This window comes from Acanthochromis polyacanthus, chromosome 14, assembly GCF_021347895.1.
Source record: "Acanthochromis polyacanthus isolate Apoly-LR-REF ecotype Palm Island chromosome 14, KAUST_Apoly_ChrSc, whole genome shotgun sequence".
NCBI classification, from domain to species: Eukaryota; Metazoa; Chordata; class Actinopteri; family Pomacentridae; genus Acanthochromis; species Acanthochromis polyacanthus.
In genome coordinates this window covers 14,951,091-14,976,693 of record NC_067126.1, presented here as the reverse complement: position 1 = coordinate 14,976,693, position 25,603 = coordinate 14,951,091, and the positions used below count along the sequence as shown (strand labels likewise).

Genomic DNA, 25,603 nt, shown 5'->3' with positions numbered 1-25,603 from the left:
GGTATTGTGGGGTGTTCCTGGTTTGCAGTAGTTTGTAGTTACCAAACATGAGCCAAGGATGGGTAACCACTAAACCAGTGACAGGAGCACATGCATCCAATGCTCACTAATGTATATGAGAAGTGAAGACTGTCCCATTTGGTCTAGTCACACCGAAGAGCTGCTGTATCACAAATACCTAAAACCCTTAATGCTTAATTGATTTAAAAAAAAAAAAAAAAAAGACAGAGCACACATTGCGCTGCAGCTTGCTATATGTGAGGCTGTGCGATAACAGCTTACTCAGAGTGACCCCTGTCCACTGCCATAGGGTAATGAAAGTAGGCTGCTTGTTCTTGTGTTTTACGTGGCTAGACATGCGCATGTGTGTTGTTTATCTGCAGAAGAGATAGCAACAAAATGTACAATGGAAGGAGGACAAGCCAGTGGGGGCATTGATCTGAGAAATGTTGTGCCAAAAAACCTTGAGTCCTGCATTATAGGGATGTTACTTTGACACGAAGCACCTACCTAAACATTGTTACAGACTGCTTATATCCCTTTATGGTAATGGTATTCCTTGGTTTGAGCATGATAATGTGCAAGGTCACCCAGCAAAAAGTGTTCAGGAATGGTTTGAGAAATGTGACAAAGAGCTACACTGGGCTTCAGTTCCTCAGAACTCTGTGACACAGGCAAAAACAGTGCAGTCTATAGAGGCTTCTCATAACTTGAATAGTCTGTGGATAATGTCTTGGTGCCTGATGCCTGTGGATTCCAAGTCTTGATGGATCAGGGCTGTTAAGCCAGGAGTAAGGGAACCTATAATATGAGGCAGACAGTTTTATGAACCCCATGGTGGGCGTGGGACCTGTAGAAATAGTCAGGGCTTCACCAAAATCATTAGGAGTCATAAATGTCTGTGCATAAATTCTGTGCAAAGTTTTGTGTCAATGAGGTTCTTGATCGACTGGGTCAACAGCACAATTATAAACTGAGCATATTTGAGTCACAACACTGCTGTCTTTATCATTACTGTTAGTCTTCAGACACAGACTTGAAAAACCCACATGTGGTATCTGAAAAATGAATATTAATGACCCATCGATTTCCTTGCAACTCATTCGGACACTCGTGCAGCTGTGTGTGTGACGTTTGTGCGTGTTGGTGAGTGCGCGCAGACCCTGTTGTGATTGAAGCAGGCGGGGACGCGCGTGGGCACAGGCTTTATGAGATGCGGTTACAGCGCGAGGTGACACAGAGCCGAGAGAGAGGGGACACTTTGTTTTAGTGTGTTTGAAGAGCAGACACACAGGCAGAGACGTGGGATGCTGTCGGACCACTGACACACCTTTTGCCCCTTTGTTTTTTTCAACGTCGGTGGGAGTAATACCGGAGCGGCGACTCGGAGCACAATAACCGCATAGCGACGCACCGACGCCGTGGAGAGAACAGGGGACGATGGGCTCTGCTTCGTCCTCCTACCGGGTCATTTACCTGGACGTGGACGGCAGGATTCAGAAGGTGGGACACATGCTCTATGTGGAGTAGGTTAGGCCAGCACTGTCAGGAAACAAACCTCGAAACACAAGAAAAATTAAACGACAGATCACAAAATGACAGCACTTCGGAAAGTAGTTAACCTTCGTCGAAAAGCTGACAGTTTAAAAATTGAGGAACTGCAGAATATCAGTTTCTAAATAAATGTTCATTTTCAAGAAACTGGAGCGAAAGTGGTCGGTTGAAAACTTAGGAGGTGGGGGTCAGTGCCCGCGACACAAACCTGAAAAGTGAAATTATGAATTACAAAAAACACTTATGAAAAGTGGCATTTTAAAATACAAATTAATAAAAGAAACAAATCTACACAAAGCGGTAAATAATTGCCCTAATGATGTGTTCTATTTTTTTTAAATGATATCAGTATTACTCATTAATGCGCAATAATGTTGAATTAACTTTATAATATATGATCTTTTTTTATCCAAAATGTATGTTCTTGTATTTAGCTATTTGCTTAATTACGTTGTTATTTTTTATAATTCTTTATTCATTGATTTTTTTTCCCCCCATATAACTCAGTGTGGAGTTCAACAGTTAAGTGGTATGAGATGAGAAAAAGGCATTGTGATAGCGTGATTAACTGTACTGTGAACTACAGCAACCTTTACAGTGGTACACAAACCAGCTGGGTTCAACTAACAGAGAACTTTGTTTCTTGCCCTTTGTTTCATAAGACCTTTACACAAACATTACTATGGCATTGCTATAAATTACCTGTAACTTTAAATGTGATACACTTGGAGAAAAAAAAAAACATTTCAGTGAGATGCTTGAGGCTTGAATTACATGTAGCAAGGTCTTCGTTTGTTGGTGTCTATAATTTACACTAAATTATAGTAAGTAAATTATACACAAAGGCGAGTGGACTTTTAGTCCAAGTACTGTGTCTGTTCATCACTGTAAACACAATGATACAGACTATTTTATCTGCTTAGAATAGTCTGCAGAAGTAGAGGGACCATAGATACAATATAAGTTAACACCTTTCACTATGCCCGCACTATTAGAGAATGTTTCCATCTTCTGTGTGTGTTTCTGTTAGATACAAGGAGAGTGCGATTGCTTACTATGTGGACTGGTGGCTATTTGCAGTCTGTACAGGCAGAATAAAACAATAAAGGTTTGTTTGGATGTTAACTCAGTTCTGCTCCACTGGTCCCTCTGAGGACTGCAGACCGGTGAGGTTGAAGAATAACTCAAGCACTGACCTCTAAATAAACTCTACATCCCACACAGCTCACTATATGTAAAACACATTCATTTCCCATTTCAATTAAAAGATCTAGGGAATATAATTACTTAAGAATCGACATGATAGCTACTGTACGCCCTTTGACACAGAGTTTTGTAAACAGTAATACAAATATAAAAGGAAACACACATACGTGTTGCAGCAAGATTGCAAACCAAAGCCCACTAATGAGCTGAGGGCTGAACTACAAAGCCCTCAGCTGAACTACAAAGCCAGTTCGAACTGACCCACACTACAAAGCCAGTGTGAGTCAGCTCGACAAAACTAAAACCTCAGTCAGAGTGGACAGGTATCACAAAGGTGGTTATCTGCTTTCTTTAGCAACTCTTTCTGCTTCAAACTCTGTCCACATTTACACAAAAGGGGGCGTTGAAAACGTCATGTGACTATTCTTCTGCACAGATGAACCGATCATGTTCAGCTGCTTCAGTCAACAGGTTGTTTTAATGGAGAACAATGAGCAATATAAAATGTATGACAGTAAAAGGCTGCGACTGGAAATGCAAGACAGAAATGCTGTTAGAAAAATGTTAAGCATGCTTTAATGTATCTATTTTACCGATCAATGCAGCTGATTATTGATAACTGACAGCTGCACAATGAAACTATTAAACTTTAAAGTTCATATATTTAAACATGATGTTGTATTGAAGTGCATTTAATCTGACACAGCCTCATAATGCAAGAAATCACTTTATTTTTATCAAATCAAACTGAAACTAATGTTACTGATTGAATATTCTCTGTAATAAATACCAATAAACTAATACATTTTCTAATCCATGTTCTTATCAGCTGCACGATCAGCAGTGTAAACGCTCTTGACAGCTAATCAGGACCAAACACAAAAACACATTTATATGATTTCTGTGTCACCAGCTAAATACATGTTGTGTACCCATGGCAACACAATGCATACAGTGCGTGAGACCGTCACTACACAGTTTCATTCAGTGGTTTAAGTAACATCCAGCTCAACATGTTTGCAGACACTATATTCTCCCTCAGCTGAGAATCTGTATGGCTCGTAAGAAAAAATCATCAGAAAACTAATTGGTTAAAAGGCGACATTTCTTACAGCTAATTTAGATCGGAAACTCTGAACAGAACCTGCTCCAGACCAGGTTTGCTCCACAGCATCAGTTACCTTGGAGATCTAGCCGTGTAAGAAGAGAGATACTTTTGTGATACTGAAAACTCTGACTTTCAGCTTAACATACCTTGCTAACCCATTAATCTCATTTTGTAGCACAAAATGAGTCCTCAGACAACAGTGATGTGTGACAACTAAACCAAAATAAACCATGAACTTTACTCAATGTTAGATCCACAATATTTATAAAAATGACTCAAACTTTTATGTATTCAAGACAAACATATTTTGGGTTCCCTTTGAAACTGAAGTTAAATATACATTTAATAAAGATAGACACTTGCGGTTTCTGTATTTTAAGTTTAATTTTGTTTTTTAAATATTTTTATCTATTGGGGCAACATTTTCCATAATTCATATAATGTTTTGGAATGCATTTCAATTTGCTGCAAACTTTCTATTTTGGTACAAATGATAAAACCATAGCCTTCTAATAGATGTATCTGAGAGAATATTTAAGAAGAATTCTAATGAAACTGTGCAACCTGCCATCTTATACTGTATTATAGATTTGCTATTACATTGATTCATTTTAAAACTGCTATAGTTCAGGTTAAAAAAAATAAGAGTTACGATTAATACCCTAATATGCAAAATTGCATTTCTTTGCTTTCTCTCAGTTCTTTACCATTAGGGGCCTATGAACTGACCTCATTCATCCTTTTATTCATCCATCTGTCCATATCATGTTTATATTGCTCAGGCTAACAGAATTATTTCAACTAAAGGGCAGGCCTAATTCATAGTCAGTCTCCACCACAAAGACCAAAGTCCCACCAGACAGTTAGTTTATGAAAAGCATGCATTTACAAATGTAAAACACATCTGTGGTTTTTTTAAGTAAGGTGCCATGATTATTCATAGACAGTCAAAGGCGGTGCAAATGTCCACTGATTTGGCCCATGAATGCTATTGCTGAAGGTTTTCACTCTAAGTCCCTGTGCTGGAATGCAGCAGTTTGTTTACATTGTCCAACCAATGAAGGAGAAGCAGCAGCTCATAAAAGTCCATATAGTGATGTTTTTACCCCAGTGACACATTAGATTTATTGCATTGTGTCTTCTTTATGGAGTTCACACCAAGTCTGTTTGATGCACAAAACACTTCAAACACATAATTTCCTTATGCAGACATAGGTCAAAGTTTCTGTACTGACTGTAAGTAGTGCTGAGCTGTTTCCTTCACAGTATTGTTGGTAGTTATTTTTGTTAGGCTGCAAATGCCTCCTGTGGATGAGTCCCTTTATAAGTTTTGCACAATATATTACCACTTGGACTTTAATTTAGGTTGTAAGATTAGATTTTAATGAGCTGCACGGTTGCTCAATTGTTAGCACCATCACCTCACAGCTCAAAGATCCCTGATTTGCACCCAGGCCTGGGCCTGGGATCCTTCTGTGTGGAATTATATGTTCTCTCTGTGCAGAATGAGTTCTCACCGGGTTCTCGGGCTTCATCCCACAGTCCAAAAACAAACTGAGGTTAATTGGTAATTCTAAATTGTCTGTAGGTTTGAATGTGAGTAGTTGGCTGTTGCTCTGTGATAGACTGGTGACCTGTCTAAATCGGCTGGGATAAATTGCTCTTTGCATTGTTTCAAATTTCAATTTTGATTTGAAATTGATTATGTGTTTAATTTCATGTTTTAGTGTTCAGCCCTAATCTAAAGAGGCTAATACTTGTGTGCAAACACACAAACATAAATGCAAATGTGCTTGTGTACAGTTGGAGTCATGTTTTGTTGCAGCCTGAGAGCAGCTGTTTTGAATTACAAATCTGTTGCATATTTAGTTAGGTGAACAGCAGCTTGCATTACAAAGCCATGTTATAAGTATGTCGTGAGCTCTGCTGTTCCCTGCAATCGAAGTTTGTTGTGTCAAACCCTTATTCAGATTAATTATACTCTGGTTTGTGTGTCCTGTTTGCGTGGTTAGGTTTCAATGTGGCATCTTATTAATTGGCATAATAGTGGATGAAGCTAATTTATGGTGTGGGACCATCATCCAAGGTGTGTACACAGCAACAGCAGCAGCATTATGTGGCTGAATATGCTAGAGTACAGTTTATCATTGAAATCATTCTCATCAGCTTTAAAGTAGAACATGATTTTGTCTAGCACTGTTAATACTGTGTAGAGTAAAAAAAAAAAATCATTCAACTCATCAGATTTGATAAAGTTGTGAAACATTGGAGTCAAAGAACTTCTGTACAGTCGTAAAACAATACTATAATTGTTGGACTGTGGGCTTTGTTTCTGCTTTGTGGCTCCATTTGAGGTCATTCCTTTTTGGTAATTTCAAAGAACAGACGCAGAGTATTTTACCTCATCTTTAGGTTCTTTTTCAGTAAAGTTTAACAGTTAATGAGTGATGATAAATGTATGGGCTTTTATGTAGGACAGCACAGAGAGTTACTGTCTACACAGACAAACTGAACTAATGAAACCAGAAGCACAGTTAAAACACTGAATAAATCACTGGCAGACAAAGAAAATACATGTAAGCTGCATACATTTACCATGAGGACTGTGTATGAAAAAAAAACAAAGATAAGAGTTCTAGAGTGTGAGATAATTAATTTTGCTATCTTATAAATACAGAAGATTAACTGACAAATGTTTTAGTTGGTCATTTAACCTTTTTTAAAAAAAAAATTTCAAGCAAAAATGCCAAACTTTAGATAAATTGATGTGAAGTGCTACTCCCTGTCCACTGACTTCTAGCAGTCCCTGTCTCTTCCACCTGTGGCATTCTGCCATTGGCAGACAGCTCAAGTGCTCTTTGACTTCTGTTTTCCTCTAAAAATATCCCTTGTTTTGCTCTCCTGGTAATATTTGTTACGCCTGCCCCTCACTGTCCTGCCTCCATACATCATGTTTTGCTGTGACTTTGCTGTATGTGGTCTTCCGTGTTGTCCCATGCAAATGCGTGTTTTATCTATGTGGGTCATCCCTCTGTGCATGCTGCAGTGTGACACAAATCATTTATCATGCTCAGTGACAGTGCTTGACCTTCCTCATAAAATGACAGCAGGAGGAGGGTCGAAAAACATGAAATATTTACTGCTACTACTCTGCAACATGCACATTCTTTAATTCGAGGAAGCGCCTCAAGCATGGTAAGCATGCACATTTAGACTCAAGAGATTCTCCTTATTGGCTGATTGCTCTACTTTCACATTACTGTAGTCAGAGGAGGAAGAAAAGCCAAAATATCCTACCGTAGTTTAATTAGAAGTACGAAAGTATAAGCAGAGGAAAAAAATGATTTGAAACGTAGGCTTACTCCAAATAAAGTTTTATTTCATTTATTATTCTTCCATTAGATCTGTCTCATGTAATGGAAAGACATGGAAAATACTCTACATTGTTTGCAACTTATGCACATATTTACACATCATAAAATTTAATGAATGTATCAAAGTTGAAAAACAAACTTTGCTCCTCTTTTTTATTACTGTTATTAATTCAAAATATATGAAATTTGGCTTTAGGGTGGTGCTGAGGCAAGATCAATTTTCATTTCTATCTCATTTTGTCAGACTGAGAACAGTACTTTAAAACCTTTCATACCTTTCTTTCTCTTTTCATTGCTTAATGCTACTTAATCTTCTTTGCCATAGTGAGCCACGCTGTTGCACTGACTAACACAGTCCCTCATTATCACAACATTATAGTTAACTGAGATTCAGTTCCTTGTACATGCCATGCCCAAAAAAAATCTGAGCTGGTCGCATGTATAGTACTTTTGGATAACAATCCCGTATCTCAACTACAACACTAAATCAGTCAGTGAAGACACAAAATGGTAATAATATATTTATATTCTTATGGCTGATAATACAGCAGCCTATCATTGGGACTTCATGTAAAAATGACAAACTGGCCTTTACTGGGTTAGTGAAAATCTTTGTGATACAGAACTAAATGGAAATCATGAACTCAGGAAAAGTAAATATAGTTCTGTGCACAAAACAGAGACACACGTTCAAAAACCAACAGAAGAAAAGTCCTTCTGTTTGGGACCTGCTTGAAAATCATCAACAAGCACATTTAATATAAACTCTGTTAGGCTCTTAGGTGAGGCAGGATAGACTTATTTAGCTGTAGTCTATCAGCTAGGCTTTGAGCTGAATGCTAACATTAGCTAGCAGTATGCAAACATGTATCGTACATGCTAATGTTAGCAGGTAATTTCAATGTTAACCTTCAGCCCAAAGTAATAAAAAGACACACACACACACACACACACACACACACACACACACACACACACACACACACACACACACACACACACACACACACACACACACACAACTGGTCAAACTTTTTAGAATGTTTTTTTTTTTCAAAATTCAAGCTGTTCAAGTCCAACGAATAGCTTGAAATTCTACAAAGTGGTGAACTGTCAGAGGTAACAAATAAACGTAAGGTTACCCAAAACTGAAAAATAATGTGCATTTCAAAATTATACAAAATTACCTTTTTCAGGGAACAAGAAATGGGTTAAAATCTGAAAGCTGCTCTGCAACAATGGAGGTTGATCAAGCCTTGAAAGTTGGTGCTACCAAATCCTACAGGTGTCCCAGCTTTTCTTGATTACTTACAACCTCCTTTGTCTGCATAAGAGTAGTGTTGGAACACACCATGGCACCATACCCTTGAGAGCATTATTTGAACAGTGTTGTACTGCAGGAAGTAGTGTGTTGTTATAAAAATGGCAAGGAAAAGGCAATTAACAATAGAAGAGAGACAGGCCATCATAACTGATGGACTTCCATGAACTGGACAGAAGAGTGAAAACAAAGCAACCTACAAGTGCCACACATTTATAGGAACTTCTGCAACAGCGTTAAGAAGAACTTTCTGAGGAATATTTTATTTCCATTGTGGAAAGAATGCCACAAGTGTGTTCAGATGTTATGTCAACCAACGTTGGTACTTTGAATGAATCAAAAGTTTCGAATACATTTTGGTTTCTAAATTGATTTTTTTCTCTCCATTTGTTTATTTGTTCTATGCTGTAATTTCAGAGTACAATGAGACATTAACGTGCATATTTCCAATAAAAAAACTAGAAAAATTGGAGTGTTCTAAAACTTTAGACCGGTAGTGTACATAATGTTTTATTTTGTCAGCTGCATGCCAGTTGTCGGGTCATTGATTATTAACATGAACTTCATGTAACAGGGTCTAAAAAATACAGTCAACATGGAAGTGACTTCATTTGCCTCTGATTGCAAAAGAGCTTGATTTCATCGAAGTCTATGAGAAAACAGCCTGATGTCTCACTTGATCTGTTATTTTGGTGAACATTTTCTCAATAAATGATGGACTCAATCACGTTTCAAAAGCAGTGTATTTTTTAGGTGATAGACTTGTGATTGTTAGGTCCCTATTACATGGCGGGGTGTAGTATCCCCGAGTTCTCAGCGAGATAAAAAAAAAAGAAACAAGATGGCAACAGCTTGAACAGTAGCTTGCAAACCAAACCGCTAACAGTTTTTCTGCCACTGTTTAATATATTAGAGTCAATGATCATAAATGATATTCTTGTCATAGGTGATTGTTTGTGTTCTCTTTCTTCAGGTGGTATTCAGTAGATTCTGTAGCCCCTGTGACATTAAGGAACTGTTCTGTACAGCCCTGGGTGTGCCAAGGTAAAACACACACATGCAGACACACGTTTGTCTCTCTAACCATGTGGAAAATGGCATGGACATAATGCATTCCCTAGCCCCTTAAAGTAGCATTAACCATCACAACTGAATGCCTTTACCATTACCCTAACATTAACCTGAAGACTAATTTATGCTTTTCACATCTGTGTCCACAAGGGTATTCCTGACAGAAATTTCATCCACCCAAGTCTGCGAGGGTTGGGGAGGGTCTTGTAATTGAAGTAGATGCTGCTTTGGAGGAGCTTTGTACATGCTTTTCATCGACAGTGCCCAAACACAGAAGAATGTCCTAATTTCTTCAGAAATCCTGTGTAATGTAATGTTCACACATTTTTCTGGATACGGTGATGCAGCGCAATCTGTAACCAGCTGCTGTTTCCTCATGTATTTTCTCTGTTGGATATGACATGAAATGCAGTAGCAATGCAGCAGATCAGCGTGGCTCTATTGTAGTTTAAACACAAGCCATGTCCAAGACCATCATTATTGTCATTGCTGTTGGACCACCTGATTTCACAACCATTTACCTGGTGCGGTAACCTTACGTGAGTCGTGGGTCATGTATGGGCCATTATCCATGTGAACTAGAGTGAATATAAAAATTTGAAGTTCTCCATTAGTCAGTTATAACTGAATGAACCTCTTGGATGAGAGGTCAAAAACATAAATGAGATGTCCACATGATTTCTATCGAAGCTCCTGGGATTACCATGACCTAGATAACTGAGAATCTACACAGACACTGACTTTTGTTGCTTGGAGATTCTATTGTGGAGCCTGTACTTATAACATATAAACTTTAAGTTTGTATTTTTACATCAGAACAAATACCTGACAATAAATTGTTCGCTCAGGGCTTTTTCAGAAACAAAAATGTTCCATCAAGTTTATGTGGGAGATGATTCAGAGCATCACACATTGTGAAAACATGAGCACACCTATTATGTGTGAGGCCACATTACAGGAGAGTTTAATACACTTCATGCTTGTTTTGATCTCAGTGAAGAGTCAGCTGTGAAGTCTACACCTCATCCAGAGAACCTGCCACTATTAGTAACTAGTGATGTATGAAGAATCCTGCTAAGGGAAATTTGAGAACAAAACTGCTGGATCTGACATTGTCACTAGCTGTGTATTAACGAAATGTGCCAGTCAGTTATCTAGTATTAATATTGAGATTCTTACCATATCATTGTTAGAAGAGACTGTTTCCATATGCTGCAAGGCATTCACCCCCATTCTGATGAAATGCTTGGAGACACTGCTTCTCCAGTAATTCAAAGACAACACGCCAGCCTACCTGGAACCTCGGCAGTTTGTATTCAGAACCAACTAATCCACAGAGGATGCCATCTCCACTGCTCTCTACTCCATTTTCACATACCTTTAAAACAACTTTTGAAATAGTTTTACTTTCTTACTTAATTCTGAGATTATTGCTACAATTCTACAATTTCATTTAGCAGATGCTTTTATCCAAAGTGATGTACATCTGAGAGTAGCGAAAACACAAGCAGGGATCTAGTCAGGAGAAACCTGATATCCAACCTGAATAAGTGCCATAAAACAAATTCAAGTGTGATAATAGGACTATGGTATCTGCAGGCAGTGCAGACATAACAGGATTTTTTTTCAGTCTGTAAAGTGCAAAGATGTTCATCGAAGACCTGGGTTTTTAGTCTTTTCTTTAAGGCTAAGAGAGACTCTGCAGATGAAACAGAGTTTGATAACTCATTTCACCACTGGGGAACCACAAAAGAGAAGAGTCTCGCTATTAGCTGGGACTGTTGTGGTGGTCGGATCAAGCGCCTTTTGTTAGCGTTAAGAGTGGGAGGAAGTGTAGACCTGAATGAGAGAGTTCAAGCAGGAGGAAGCCATTTTCATTGTAGTTTTGAATGCAAGCATCAGCGTTTTGAATTTTATGTGGGCAGCAACTGGAAGCCAGTGAAGTAATCTGAACAGTGGAGTGACATGAGCTGTTTTTGGATGTATGTTCAGACAGGAAGTGTCTGATCTTCCTGATGTTGTACAGGGCAAATTGACACAATGAGGCCACATGAACCTTGAAGGTTAGTCAATCATCGATCATGACACCCAATTTCTGGCAGACTTTGTGGTTTCAGTTGGGTTGATTCAAGCTAGATATTGATTCTTGTTGAATGGAGTGACTGACTGGAATGACAACAAGCTCAGTCTTGGAGAGGTTGAGTTGAAGGTGCTGTTTTTTCATCCATGCTGAGATATCTGCAAGGCATGATGAGATCCAGGCAGATGAGATTCCCCCCAGACGTGGTCGTCTGGTGGGAATTACAGGAAGAGCAGGGTATCGTCAGCATAGTCAAGGTAAGAGAAACTATGGGAGTGGATTATTGCACCAAGTGAGGTTGAATATATTGAAAAGAGGAGGGGACCAGGCACTGACCTTTGAGAAACCCCTGTGAAAAGGCTGTGCAGTTCAGACACTTCTCCCCTCCAAAATACTCTGAAGTATCTCCCTGAGAGGACATGAACCAGGGTAGGGATGAAATGAAATAGAAATGGTCTATAGTTTTCGACCTGGGTTGGATGGAGTGTAGGTTTTTTGAGTATTGGAGGGACTCAAGCTTGCTTTGATGCAGTGGGGAACATATTTAATTCATCCTCCACACTTCATCACTAAAGATTTTATTGTTGCTAAAGTGTTTATTTGTTAAATAATTAGTATTTTGTGAGTTGCATAAATGGACTACATCCACAATTTTTAATGACTGTAGAATAATTAGCTGTGGCTTAAAGAGGACTGTAAAATGTTATGTGAGAATTATGTTACTTTTCTGACAAATATTTCAAAGCTGCAATAATTTAATAATTCATTTATCTGGCTGCGTTTTTAGTTCCAATTATTTTGTACAACACAAGTGTATTGCTTTATTGTTCTTCTATGGTATTATGTTCTGTATTATTATTCATTTTGTCATTTATTACTTTAGAATAGCGTTACTTTTTTAACCGACGACTAAGGAAGGAAAAGATGGTTTTTATCTTGCTGACATGTTTCAACCACATCTGCAGTCTTCCTCAGAGCGTCATCTGATGTGTGATGACGTGTTGTTTTATCAGTGGATGGGCCTGACAAATCTGTCAGAATCTGTATTTAATCACATAAGATAAGATAAGATAATCCTTTATTACTCCCCGTGTCCGGGGAAATTTCCCATGTTACAGCAGCATACATCATACAGTAGGAGCAACAATAAACAATAACACAAGCAACAATAAACACAATAAACAACAATATAATGATAATCATAATAATATTCACAATATGTTTGAGAGTGTAGGATGGGAAAAGTGGCTTATGGAATGATGTGAAGTACAAGAAGACTCAAATAGTGCAAGAACTGTGCAGATTATGTGATAAAGGATGATGTGACAGAGTCCAGTTTATGTTAACATCAGCCAGTGATGCTGATGTTATAAAGTCTTATAGCAGATGGAAGAATGACTTGCGAGGACGACACCCATCCTTGCAGGATGGGTGTCTCAGTCTGCTGCTGAAAAAGCTACTTTGAGACTCCACAGTGTCATGCAGTGGGTGAGAGGGATTGTCCATGATGGATGTGAGCTTTGCCAATATCCTCACTCTCACCCACCTCCTCTATGGAGTCCAGGACACAGTCCAGCACAGAACTGGCCCTCCTGACCAGTCTGTTCAAATTCTTTCAGTGCTCCCTGCTCCCCAGCAGACCACTGCATAGAAAATAGCAGACGCTACCACAGAGTCATAGAATGTCCGGAGCCAGAGTCCTGCACACTCCAAAGGACGCTCAATCTCCTCAGCAGGTGGAGACAACTTTGGCCCTTCTTGTACAGGACCTCTGTGTTGTGTGACCAGTCCAGTTTGTTGTTGAGGTGAACACCCAGGTATTTGTATGAGTCCCACTATCTCAATGTCCATACCCCTGGATGTTCACCGGTGCAGTCTGAGGTGCCTCCTCCTGCAGAAAGTCAATAGTCATCTCCTTCGTCTTACTGGTGTTGAGCTGCAGATGGTTTCGGCTCACACCAGTTGACAAAGTCAGAGATGACCGTCCTGTACTCCAGCTCGTCCCCAGCAGACACACACCCAACAATGGCTGTATCATCAGAGAATCTGTGGAGGTGACAGCTCCCAGAGTTGTAGTGGAAGTCCGATGTGTACAGGATAGAAGAGAAAGGGAGAGCACTGTCCCCTGTGGACCCCCATGCTGCTGACTACTACATCAGACACACAGTCTCAAAGCCTCACGTACTGTGGTCTGTTGGTGAGGTAGTCGATGATCCAAGCAACCAGGGTGACAGTCTACTCCTGCTCCCTCAAGCTTCACCCTGAGCAGAGAAGGCTGGATTGTGTTGAAAGCACTGGAGAAGTCAAAGAATATGACCCTCACAGTGCTTCCGGTGTTCTTCAGGTGAGTCAGCGATCTGTGCAGCAGGTAGACGACTGCATCATCCACTCCAATGTTCAGTTGGTAAGCGAACTGCAGTGGGTCCAGATTAGGGCTCACCTGGGGGCATAGGTTCCTGAGGATGATCCTCTCCATGGTCCTTCATCAGATGAGAAAGTGAGGCCACAGGTCTGAAGTGGTTTGGCTTCCCTGGGGTTCCTGGTCTTTGAGACAGGAGACTCCTTCAGTATGGCCTTCAGTTCTGGGTCACCCAGGGTTTGCTGCTAGAGAAACAACCGTACTTTTCCTGTCGGTACGATGTTCTCTGCACAGAAGTTAATGTAGTCTGTCATATTGTCTGTCAGTGCATCGATGTCCTCCCCGTGTGGACCACACAGCACATCCCAATCTGTGGTCTCAAAACAGTCCTGCAGCACCTCAGTGGCCTCGTCAGACCACTTCTTCACATACCTTATGGTGGGGGGTTGTTTCTTCACCATTGGTATGTAAATGGCTGCAGTCTCACCAGGTTGTCATCTGAGGTGCCCAGCAGGGGGAGGGGTGAGGAGCTGTATGCATCTTTGATGTTTGCATACAGTAGGTCCAGGGTTTAACTTGTTAGGATTGTGGGGTGTGGAGAACCCAGGCGCAGACATTACAGACAGAACACTGGGAATGATAAAAAAGGATTTATTAAACCAACTCAAAACTACTACAAACTGAAAGCAGGGCTGGAGTGGACAAAGGACAAAACTAAACTGTGGCAAATGACGAGACTGCAAAAGGTACTTACATTCAAGGAAACAACTGAAGGCAAAAGCAAACTAAGGTCCAAACACACCACGGAGTTCAAAAGGGTAAATCCCAGAAAAGGTGAAACGTGACGAAGTTCAACAAACTGATGTAATCCAAAGCAGAGGAAAACGGGGGAGCGAGGTTTGAAACTGCAAGTGAGTCCAACTATGTGCCAGCAAAAAACTGAGGGAAAGGCAGGGCTTAAATAGGAGGGAAGGGGACCAGGTGATATGAGTGGAGCTAATTGACTGCAGCTGACAGTGATCAGTTAATGAGGTGACAGAGCCAGGGGACGAGCAACTGGGAGAGAGACAGAAGGGGAAGACAACAGACAGAGGGAGACAGAGACACACAAGCCCAAAAACACACACAAAGGACAATAACCATAACATTATTATCTCTGGTCTGGCAGGTCACGTACTGAGTGAACGTGGGGAGAGTGGCAGAGAGCGATGCATGATTAAAGTCTCCTGAGATGATAATAAGAGACTTAGGGTGAGATGTTTGCCGCTGGACACTTCACTGTGGATGAGTTCACAGGCTGCAGCCGCATCAGCCGAGGGGGGGATGTACACAGCCACAGCTATTACATGTGAAAACTCCCGGGGCAGATAGAACGGGCGCAGACTGACCGCCAGTAATTCTACATCCTTAGTGCAGAGCCGCTTTGAGGAAGACTGCAAACGCAGTGAAATATGTGAGCAAGGTTAAAAACTATCTTTTCCTTACTTAGTTGTCAATTTAAAAAGTAGCGCTATTCTATTTTAAAGGGTAATGCAAGAGATTACTTTGTGCTCCCTGACATTAATTTTACCTTACAGGTGACTTTAAGTAAAACTTAAACTTCTGTTTTCATGCAGAAACACTAATCTCTCACTGCTCGATTCGTCTGGAGCCATGGTATCCATTGACCCCACCATGCCACATAACACTGAAAGGTATTGGAAAACCAGCATCCCACCAATGTTTTTTTTTTTTTGAATAATTGATTGTTTGACAGAGCATTTTTTTAATCAACCAGCTGATACTTTGATTGAAAGACACATTCACTGATTGACTGTAAATCCCAGTGTGTCTCCTGCTCCTTCCTCTTGACCTGGTAACAGCCAACACGAGCTGCTATGAACTGTGATCTGTACAAGGAGCCAAACAGTTGTAACTGAATTTTTGAAGATGTTTTTGTTCCATTAGTTTTCCGGTGGTGGAGGTCTGGATTCTGTGCATTGTGTTCTGTGAAGGATGCAAACAGGACAGTTTCTTCCACTTTTTCATTGCTGCTTATGCAAATGCTTTTTTTTGGAATCCACAATCAGCAAAACAAACAAACAAAAAAAGATTTGGCTCATGTAACTCAAGCTGTATTTTCTGCAGAGAGGATTCCTGGCAATGTTCTAATTTCTGATTTCTGATTTGCTAGTGCAGTGGCTTTTTCTGAATGACTATATTCAATAGTCAATGACAGTTGCCACTGATGTGAGTGTCAAAAACAAGACAGGGTGGAGAACCACAAATAGAAATGTTTGTACCTTTCATTCTCCAGCATTTTTCAGAGAATATCCATGTTCTGGGATCATTCTAAGAAGGATTTGAAACATTTGCAATGGGCAAAACTTTTAGTTAAAGCTGCTGTCCGGAGTTTGAATCGCAGCGTCTCCCAAAACACTGGTGGTCCCTCCCTCCCTCTGATTTCGCCCCTTTATTTGTGCACGCGGGCAGTACATGAGAGAAGTGCCCGGAGTGCTGCAGCATCTCGCCTGTTTTGCTGTTTCCCCTCTTCTACATTTAGTAAATAATAAAGGAATTACGTTAGAATGCTGTATTGAGTCTAACTTGTCCTAATACCAAAATAACATGAATCTGCTAGGACGAACGAGTAAAGTTTCAATATGTGATTACACTCGTGTATCCCTCTCGATGACGTTGTTTATCAAACTTAGTGCATTTACGCGTGTATATGTGTTACATTGTTTATTTATTTCTATCTAGAGTTCAGAATTGCATGACTCCTCTGACGAAGAGTATGTCCCAGACGCCCCAACATCTTTCTCCAGAGGTCGGGCATCTAAACGAAGCCGTCAGGCTGGCTATGGAGACCATGGTCGGGGAGCGAGGCGAGCACCCCGAGCCAAAAAACGTCCTGCAGTCTCTTGGCCTGACAAGCCGTGGGATTGGTAACTTTTCTGGAAGTTGCTGAGCCCTGATGCTCTCTCCTCCACAAGCAAAACAAATGTGCGCGCGGTTGCGTAGTGCGTAGCTCGCCCGCCTCTGCATGGGCTTGCTTGCTGTGCGCGTAACCGTTGATTGACAGCATGACAAAGCTGAAGCTCGAACTTGATTGGTCGGCAGCAACCGGCGCTTTTTGGAATAACATGGGGGTCTATGAGAGGAAGGCGGAGCTCAGGAATAAATTTTCATATCGCGTTATACTAACTTTATATTATAGTATCGAACTAGACTAACACATTTAAGCTTTGTTAAAAAATGATACATAAATTGAAAACAAACAGAAACTCCGGACAGCAGCTTTAAGCTACCTCTACACAGTGGTAGCTATGGTCACCATTTCTGTAAGCTTGTTTGTGTTTGATAACTTATCTCAGGATAGTATCTAAAACTTCTATTTCATAAACGTCATCTGACTGTTGGTTATTTTCCTCGTAAACAGTGTGTAGGTGTGTTAGTATTTGTGTGTCAGCATGTTTGTCTGTCAACCTGCTTGAGTAGTAAGTAAGAGAGACAGTACAGTGTATCTGCATAAACGACGAATGGAAATGTATTTCAGTTTTACATCACTGCCGTCCATGCTAACCTGCATGTGTGTGTCCTTTGTGTTGAAGATCACCATATCGAGTGGTACCTGTAACTAGTGGACAACTTGCTGGTGAGTTTTGGTGATGACACACACTCATCACATAGAATATGTACATTAGATGACATAAAATATTAGAATGAAGTTGATATGAGTATATAGAAAATATCGACAATACGGGGAAATGTTACAATGTTTAACAGAGAGACAGCTACTGTGCTAAAATACCATAAATCTGCTGCTCTTTATGGGGAACATTTAAATTGATGATGATGGTTTGATTGAGTGCCCTTTGGATTGAAATTTTTCTTAAAATACTATCTTCGTTTTTAAATTCTTTAAGAAGAAATCTTCAATCTTTTGCTATTCAGCAAGGCATTTGAGGCCCCAGTTGCCACAGTGTGAGTGTTCAGTATGGTTTGGTGATTAACAAAATTAATTTCATTAACTCTCATTACAACTTTAGTTTGTCTGAATCCCTTAGAAATGTGAGTATTACCACAAAAAACGTCTAACCAAAAAGTTCAACCAGTCAACCAGGAGTCTTTAACAGACTATTCTGTTATTAATTCCATCAACACATATGTAATAAATCAGTCAACATTATTAGGAAATATCATACACATACACCAGTAAGCCACAGCATTAAACCATGGACAGGTGAAATGAATGCATTGTTCTTCTGGGAAACTTTGGGTGCTGACATTCATGTGGATGTTCCTATCAGATGTAAAGACATACTATCTGCCTCAACATTTGGTGTAAATCAAGCACAGCTTCCCTATGGCAACAGCACTCCCCAACACTACCTGCTGACAACAGGTCAGTGTGTCTTGCAAAAACTGCTCAGGAATGGCTCAAAGAACCTCAATATTTGTGCATCACACTGCTCATCTTTCCACAGAAAGTTTATTCTAGAGTGCTGGAAAGGATGATCCGATTGATTGTCGAACCTTAGATTCACGAAGAACAAAATTAATTCTGTTCCAGCTTTGAAACAGTGGACCGGCTTTTTACCCATGCACAGTTGCTGAGGGTTTATTGGAGTTTGGCCATTCAGTGCACATGTGTCGTGTGAAGGGCTACATAACCATGTTCGGCCTTTTCAAAGTTGCCCTTTGTCTCCAATCCTGTTCATGGACAGGATCTCAAGGTGAGCAGGGTTTCTGTTTTCTGAACCTCACGATCAGGTCTTTGGTTTTTGCAAATGACGTGATTCTGTTGGGTTAATCAGACAATGATTTTCAGTGTGTACTGGAATGATTTGCACCCAGCTTTCCTTGCTCTAAAACAGTGCCCCTCCTGAGTTGGGAATGAGTTGCTATCCCAATTGGAAGAGTGTATATTTCTAGTTATTTTGTATATTACTTTTAGAAAAATGGAGCGTGAGATGGACAGACAGATTGGTGCCGCATCTTCAGAAATGTAGGCTATGCAACACACTCTGTGGTGATGAAGAAGCTAAGCCAGAAGGAAAGGCATTCAATTTCTCAGTCAATCTACGTTCCAACCCACACCTATAGTCTCTACCCTGCTTAGCTTGCTGCCACTGTGACCTGACTATCATTGAACAGAAATAAATTTGCGGGTGGTAGTTGTAAGTATGAATAAAACCATCTGCTGTTTGTATGAAACAACCTATTAAGAGCACTCAAAATAAATTACAGCTGTCCAAAAGCCCTATGATGACAGGAGCTGCAACTGAAAAGGTAAATTAGGTTATGAAGAAATATTTTTTGGTTAATTACTGAAAGTTTGGCAAAATTGCATTCACTACAGCAATTTGTGGGGTTAAGGTTTGTGTTACTAGGTAAATGTACTCAAGTAAATGGAGTCACATAGTAGACTGTTCGAAATTGACTCTCATTTTTGTGTCTTGATTTGAATCTCCAGCTCTGGCATGGTGTTTTCCAAATCCTCAAGGCATGCATGCTCTTTAAATGAACAAAAGAAAGATTGTATATGGATCTGAATACATTTAAAGCTAGTACTCTGCAATCAGACACACAGACTGCAAAGCAGTTGGTCATACAGCAAGAAGGTTCAGGGTTCAAAGTTTATTATCATATGCACAGTAAAGAAACATGTTTCCCTGTATTGTGAATTTTTTTCTTTGCTCAGCACATCAAATACCAGACAATATAAATATAAAAGTACAAAATAGATTTTAAAAAATAAAATAGGAAAAAATAATAAAGGAAAATGAAATGAAATAAGCAAATAAAAGATAGGGAAAAAGATAAATATAGACAATGGACTGTACAAATACGGAGTAGTGCAACATAAGCTGTGTGTGCAAGTGTAGTCAGTGAGTATGTCCAATAATCAGCAGGTAATGTGTAATAGACAACAAACTGTCATGAGGTAGTCCATGATTACAGGCTTCTGTTTAAGAGCCTGACAGCAGTGGAAAAGAGTTCTTTACAGCCAGTTTACACAACAAAAGTTTTAGGATGAAACGCAAAGGTTTTGTTGCGCTGCGGCCTCCTGTTTACACAGAAACAGAGTTTTAAACAACCTACACCAAAAACTTTTGAATATGGCCTACAGAGTGAAAAACCATCAAGCGCTATGACGAAACTGGCTCACATGAGGACCGCCCCATTAAAGGAAGACCAAGAGTCACCTCTTCTGCTGAGGATAAGTTGATCCAAGTCACCAGTCTCACAATCGCAAGTTAACAGCACCTCAGATTAGAGCCCAGATAATGTCACACAGAGTTCTAGTAGCAGACACATCTCTACATCAATTGTTCAGAGGAGACTGGGCCAATCAGGCATTTATGGTCAAATAGCTGCTAATGAACCACTACTAAGGAAAAGCAACAAGCAGAAGAGATTTGTTTGGACCAAGAAACACAAGGAATGGACATTAGACCAGTAGAAATCTGTGTTGTGGTCTAATGAGTCCAAATTTAAGATCTTTGATTCCACCCACCGTGACTTTGTGCGATGCAGAAAAGGTGAATGGATGGTCTCTACATGTATGGTTTACACTGGGATGCATGGAGAAGGAGATGTGATGGTGTGGGGGTGCTTTGCTGGTGACACTGTTGGGGATTTATTCAAAAAATGAAGGCACACTGAACCAGCATGGCTACCACAGCGTCCTGCAACGACATGCCATCCCTTCCAGTTTGCATTTAGTTGGACCATCATATATTTTCAGCAGGACAATGACCTCAAACACACCTCCAAGCTGTGTAAGGGCTATTTGACCAAGAAGGAGAACGATGGAGTGCTGCGTCAGTTGACCTGGACTCCACAGTCACCTGACCTAAACTCAGTCAAGATGGTTTGGGATGAGATGAACTGCAGAGTGAAGGCAAAAGGGCCAGCAAGTACTCAGCATCTCTGGGAACTCCTTCAAGACTGTTGGAAAACCATTTCAGGTGACTACCTCATGAAGCTCATGGAGAGAGAATGCCAAGAGCGTGCAAAGCAGCAATCAACGCAAAGGGTGGCTATTTTGAAGAATCTAAAATGTAAAACATATTTTGACTTATTTCACACTTTTTTGTTTACTACATAATTATTCTGCCAAGGAACGTGATGGAGTTAAATGATGATCGGCTTACGTTTGTTCATCTGTTCGTCTGTTTGTCTGTGTGCAACATTAGTCAAAAACAAAATAACAGATTAGGATGAAATTTTCAAAGAAGGTCAGAAATGACACAAGGGCCACCTGATTAGATTTTGGTAGTGATGCGACTTATAGTCTAGATCCATGGATTTGCTAAAGATTTCTGTATCATTGCGAGACAGCGGCACAGAGTCACTGTAACTATGACAACAAGTGAATGCTGTGTCAGCTGCCTGTTGACAATCACATGATTGCAATTCTACTACAAATCCACCGTTGCGGACTTATTGGGACTTGTCCGTCAGAAATCAAACAACGACTTGGTGGAGTATTGCACTCTCTGAGTGATGTTCTTGTTCCATAAGTGTTCATTCATAGTTTTGATGCCTTCGGTGAGAATCTACAATGTAAATAGTCAAAAAATAAAGAAAACCATTAAATGAGAGGTGTATACGTGTATGCGCCAGATAATCAGCCCACCTCTACATGAGTGCCTGTACATCTTCTGGTCTGTGGATAGTGGTCATGTGGAATGTGCCTCTACAAAGTTACATCACTGACTACTGTCCTGGCATGCATACTACAGCGTTTTCTGTTTTTCCTCCGTTTCAACGTAAACGTAGATTTTTTTCACTCCATTGTAAACCCAACAAGGCAAAGGAAATACTTTTGTGTTTTTGGGTGAAACTTTGTCGTGTAAACGGGGGCTTAATTTTGTGGTCTGAATTTCACACTTCTGTACTCGACCTGGAGGTAGAGGTGTACACACGTGGACAAAATTGTTGGTACCCCTCAGTTAAAGAAGGAAAAACCCACAATTCTCACTGAAATCACTTGAAACTCACAAAAGTAACAATAAATAAAAATTTATTGAAAATTAAATAATCAAAAACAGCCATTACTTTTGAATTGTTGATTAACATAATTATTTAAAAAAACAAACTAATGAAACAGGCCTGGACAAAAATGATGGTACCTCTATAAAAGATTGAAAACTATTTGACCAGAGTGACATGATTAACTCAGGTGTGTCACTTAATTGACATCACAGGTGTTTCCAAACTCATAATCAGTCAGTCTGCCTATTTAAAGAGAGACAAGTAGTCACCCTGCTGTTTGGTGAAAAGGTGTGTACCACACTGAACATGGACAACAGAAAGCGAAGGAGAGAATTGTCCCAGGACATCCGAAAAAAAATTATAGACAAACATCTTAAAGGTAAAGGCTATAAGACCATCTCTAAACAGCTTGAAGTTCCTGTGACAACAGTGGCTCATATTATTCAGAAGTTCAAGACCCACGGGACAGTAGCCAACCTCCCTGGACGTGGCCGCAAGAGGAAAATTGATGACAAATTGAAGAGACAGATCGTTCAAATTGTATCCAAAGAGCCCAGAGCAACCTCCAAAGAAATTAAAGGTGAACTCCAAGGCCAAGGTACATCAGTGTCAGATCGCACCATTCGTCGTTGTTTGAGCCAAAGTGGACTTCATGGGAGACGACCAAGGAGGACACCACTGCTGAAAAAAACTCATAAAAAAGCGAGACTGGAATTTGCAAAAATGCATGTTGACAAGCCACAAAGCTTCTGGGAGAATGTCCTTTGGACAGATGAGACCAAACTGGAGCTTTTTGGTAAGGCACATCAACTCTATGTTCATAGACTCAAAAACCAAGCATACGAAGAAAAGAACACTGTCCCTACGGTGAAACATGGAGGAGGCTCAGTAATGTTTTGGGGCTGCTTTGCTGCATCTGGCACAGGGTGTCTTGAAAGTGTGCAAGGTACGATGAAATCTGAAGACTACCAAGGCATTCTGGAGAGAAATGTGCTGCCTAGTGTCAGAAAGCTTGGTCTCAGTCGCAGGTCATGGGTCTTCCAACAGGACAACGATCCAAAACACACAGCCAAAAACACCCAAGAATGGCTGAGAGAAAAGCGTTGGACTATTCTAAAGTGGCCTTCTATGAGCCCAGATCTGAATCCCATTGAACATATGTGGAAGGAGCTGAAACATGCCATTTGGAGAAGACACCCATCAAACCTGAGACAACTGGAGCTGTTTGCTCATGAGGAGTGGGCCAAAATACCTGTTGACAGCTGCAGAACGCTCATTGACTAATACAGAAATCGTTTAATTGCAGTGATTGCCTCAAAAGGTTGTGCAACAAAATATTAAGTTATGGGTACCATCATTTTTGTCCAGCCCTATTTCATTAGTTTGTTTTTTTAAATAATTATGTTAATCAACAATTCAAAAGTGATGGCTGATTTTGATTATTTAATTTTCAGTAAATTTTTATTTATTGTTACTTTTGTGAGTTTCAAGTGATTTCAGTGAGAATTGTGGGTTTTTCCTTCTTTAACTGAGGGGTACCAACAATTTTGTCCACGTGTGTAAATAGTACATACTGGCCTTGGGTGGGGTCCTTATGGACCTCTTCTGTGGACTCTGTGGTGATAGATGCTTTGCAGAGAGGGTAGGGGAGTCTTTGTGATCCTCTCAGCAGTTTTCACTACTCTTTGCAGGTGTTTGCGGTCCTTAGCAGTCATGCTGCCATACCACACACTGATGCAGCTGGTCAAGATGTTCTCAACAATGTAGCTGTAAAAGTTGCTGAGGATCTTGTTTGACATGCCAAACTTCTTTAGCATCCTCGGGAAGTACAGCCACTGTTGAGCTCTCTTGACCAGCCGTGTGGTGTTGAATGTCCAAGTGAGGTCCTCACTGATGTGGACGACAAAGTATTTGAAGCTTCTCACTCATTTCAAGCTCCTGGATGAACAGTGGACAATAAGTTCTCCTCTCCTTCTTCATGCCCACTATCCTCTCTTTTGTCTTGTCCGTGTTGAAGGTGAGGTTGTTGTCTTTACATCATGACATCAGACTCCCTCCTGTAGGCTGCTTCGACCTGCCAGTGATGCATCCTATCACTGCAATGCCATCAACGAACTTTAGGATGATGTTGTCCTTGTGGGAGGCAACACAGTTGTCGGTGAACAGGGTGTAGAGGATGGGGCTTAGAATGCATCTCTGTGGAGTGCCAGTGTTTGCCATAGTGACAGCTGAAGTCATTTTACAAATCATGACAGAGGCCTGCCAGTCAGAAAGTCTTGAAGCCAGTCACACAGAGTGCAGTGTAGCACAAATGTGGTGAGTTTGTGGAGAGCGACCATGGTGAAAATGTAGCTTTAGTCAACAAGGAGCATCCTGATGTAGAAGTCTTTATTTTCCAAATGGTGGAGAGAATAATGGAGGGAAGCAGTTTTGATGTCTGTGATGGGCTTGTTGGGCCTGTGGGCATACTACAGGAGTCCATGGTGTCCTGCATGCTGCTCTGAATGTGGTCCAGCACCACTCTCTCAAAACACTTCATAATAACTGGAGTGAGTGCTATCGGTCAGTAATAATTCAGTTGGATTATCTCCTCTTGGGAAGGGAGACGATAGTTGTGGTTTTGAAGCATGAGGGAACAGTGCTCTGGCTGAGGGAGAGGTATGAACATCAACCAGCTCGTTGGCATGTGCTATGGAAGTTGATATTCCTCAGGGCTTTGTATACCTAGCCTGTTGAGACTGTTGGTGGGGGTTAGGGTGGAGCAGGTGTGCCTCCTCTCTATGTTGTAACTTGAGGTCTAAAAGCAGGTGTAGTAGATAATGAAGACTGAAAATAATGTGCCCAAAGGGACATGTTCAATCAAGGTGTGTTCTCTAATTAGCATCACAGGTGTCTACAAACTTGTAATCAGTCAGTTGGCCTATTTATAGGGTTATAAGTAGTCACTGTGCTGTTTGGTGACATAGTGTGTACCACACTAAACATGGACCAGAGGAAGCGAAGGAGAGAGTTGTCCCAGAAGATTAGAAAGAAAATTATAGACAGGCATGTTAAAGGTAAAGGCTATAACACCATCTGCAAGCACCTTGACTGTGACTACAGTTGTACATATTATTCAGAAATTTAAGATCCATGGGACTGTAGCTGACCTCCATGGACGTGGCCGCAGGAGGAAAATTGATGACAAATTGAAGAGACAAATAACATGAATGGTAACAAAAGAGCCCAGAACAACTTCTACAGACATTAAAGGTGAACTCCAAGGTAAAGGTACATCAGTGTCAATTCATACCATCCATCATTGTTTGAGCCAAAGTGGACTACATGGGAGACGACCAAGGAGGACTGTGTGTGCTGCTGTGTGTGTATGGACAGATGAGACAAAACCGGAACTTTCTGGCAAGGCACATTAGCTCTATGTTCACAGACGCAAAAATGAAGCATATCAAGAAAAGAAGACTGTCTCTACTGTGAAACATGGACTTTCAAAATACTCTGCTATGTTCTAGGGCTGCTTTGCTGCATCTGGCACAGGGTGTCTTGA

The 25,603-nt window shown here is 40.5% G+C and overlaps 1 protein-coding gene across 5 annotated transcripts in view; it reads left to right on the top strand.

Moving 5' to 3' along the window:
* Positions 1-234: 234 nt before the first annotated feature.
* pde9aa (phosphodiesterase 9aa) overlaps positions 235-25,603 on the top strand; it is a 59,910-nt gene continuing 34,541 nt past the window's right edge. The window contains exons 1-4 of one of the 5 annotated variants that reach the window (XM_022210188.2): positions 235-1,503; positions 9,537-9,607; positions 15,690-15,767; positions 17,667-17,710. In XM_022210188.2, coding sequence (XP_022065880.1) covers positions 1,441-1,503; positions 9,537-9,607; positions 15,690-15,767; positions 17,667-17,710 — 256 coding nt within the window. In that variant the 5' untranslated portion in view covers positions 235-1,440. Of the gene's footprint in view, positions 1,504-9,536; positions 9,608-9,784; positions 9,940-15,689; positions 15,768-17,666; positions 17,711-18,628; positions 18,792-25,603 lie in introns of those variants that run through there. The other 4 variants (XM_022210187.2, XM_051958942.1, XM_022210190.2 and 1 more) reach the window with 4 other exon arrangements.